The sequence below is a fragment of the Galeopterus variegatus genome, unplaced genomic scaffold (genome assembly GCF_000696425.1).
Source record: "Galeopterus variegatus unplaced genomic scaffold, G_variegatus-3.0.2 Scaffold360, whole genome shotgun sequence".
NCBI lineage: Eukaryota > Metazoa > Chordata > Mammalia > Dermoptera > Cynocephalidae > Galeopterus > Galeopterus variegatus.
In genome coordinates, this window is record NW_007726471.1 from 613,673 (window position 1) to 615,602 (window position 1,930).

A 1,930-nucleotide genomic window follows, 5' to 3' on the forward strand; every position below is an offset into this window, starting at 1 on the left:
TGAGTGGGAACCGGTCTGTATGTGGGATCCGAACCGTCGGCGGGAGCGCCACCGCGCTCCCAAGCGCCGTACTGTAGCAGTGTGCCACCGGGCCGGCCATTGATTCTTTAAATTTGGTTTCTTAAAAGCTTTCAAAGGTGGTTTTGTAATTATCCTTTCATTCTACCTTCAAAACAACTGTATGAGCTGGACAAGAGGAAGAAAAACAGAACGCCCAGGAGTCAGAAGTATTTTTTAGTATGCAAATTTAGTGTGCTTGGGGTGATTCCCAAAATACTCTGCTTAAGTGAATTATCCTTGATTTGTCCAAATCTGATCCCAGGTGTCTATTTAAGTCAGTCCCAGAAAAAAATTCTTATTTGTAGTTGTTCTTCCCAATGTAAAGATCCCAAAGTTTATAGGAGTCATTTCACCTGCACAGTAAAAAACATGGAGAAGACTTTCTCAAATTAACACTAGTTGGTTGATTTCTGGTGTGGTATTTTTGTTTGTACTGTTTGAGGAATTAATACTTTCAACAGCTGTCTCTATGATTTGCCACTAAACAAACAAATACAAGGTTTACAAGTCCCTTTCAGCCAAGAAAAACCCACAAGAAGAAAGAAGTGAAAGAAGATGAATGTCAATGACTTCTATCCACAAAGTAAGATTGAAAGGAGAATATATGGCTGTTACCTTTCCCACGAAGAAGACGATATGTAGCCTGGAGTTCTGAAATTTCTTGAGGGGAGGGTTTTTTGGCTGTTGCTGCTATCCAAAGTCGTCCTCTGTGGGGGGTGTACCAGGATCTGCCCTCCACCCTTAAACAAATACAAATTTAGTGGGAAGAATCTAAATTCTAGTTTCTTAGAAGACCCTATAATAAATAAAATAAATCCTATAGCAATTATCCAGTTGAACCAAGAGATTTATAGATGATATCTCACCAAGAGGAATATCTTTTGTGAAAAACACTTTCTCCAACAGTATCCTTCACTTGACGATGAACACTGTTCTCTAATTTCTTCTATTATCAGAAAGACAACTCATGTCAATTCCTGACTACTTTTCACCTGATCCTTGTAATTTTGACCTGCAGCTCTCACTAGTCTTGGGACTTATATAATCCATATCCCATATTTTCAAGCATCCAAGTTGTCTGATAGATATGAAAATATTTGTCCTTCTTTGAGTCAAAGGTTGACCTTTTCCTGGAAGATTTATTGAATTGTTCTTCAACTTGACAGAAAAATCCTCACCCACACATAACTCCCCAAGAATGGTACTTTTATAATTATTTTTTAATAAAATTTAAGTAAATAAAAATGCTTATCATCCTTACTCTTTAAATTGCAACCATATACATTTACATTTTTAAATTATTTTATACAGGGTTATGTTCTTTGTGGATAATTAAACAACTTGTTGACTAGTTTGAAATAATCTTTAAGTAGAATAATAGAATGCATTCAAGAGAAATTATTTTGGCACTTTCCAAGGGTTACAAAAAGATGTTTCTCTTTCACCTCCCACCAAATTAAATAAAGTACCTTGATGATATATCCCTCTGATCCCATTCTTATAATGGGAAATAGGTTTGTGAATTTTCATGTCCTTGGTTTTCCAACATAGATGAATTGGAAGAGTACTAGGCACCTAGAAGTTGTTTGATATGGGGAATGATCCAATATGTCTCCCCTCTAGAGCAAATAACCTGAAGAATTACTGGAAAATGGCCGTACAAATGTGACAGAACCACCTACTTTATTTCTGTGGGATTAGTGATTGTGGGCTGGATGCCGCTCATCCTGTTGTTTTCACTAAGAAAAGCTGAGTAACATATATCCAAAATAGGATGAGAGAAATGTAAACATTCTGATTCCTTAGCAGAAGGCAAGCTGTTTTTTTTTTTTTTTTTTTTTGTCTTTTGTTTTTTTCCGTGTCCGGCAAC

At 36.4% G+C, this 1,930-nt stretch overlaps 1 protein-coding gene across 3 annotated transcripts in view; it reads right to left on the bottom strand.

Moving 5' to 3' along the window:
* The window catches only part of TRIP4 (thyroid hormone receptor interactor 4), a 62,110-nt gene that overhangs the window by 22,325 nt on the left and 37,855 nt on the right, over positions 1-1,930 (bottom strand). For all 3 annotated transcript variants that reach the window (XM_008567971.1, XM_008567973.1, XM_008567972.1), the window contains exon 10: positions 676-800. In XM_008567971.1, the coding sequence (XP_008566193.1) occupies positions 676-800 (125 nt within the window). The remainder of the gene's footprint in view (positions 1-675; positions 801-1,930) is intronic.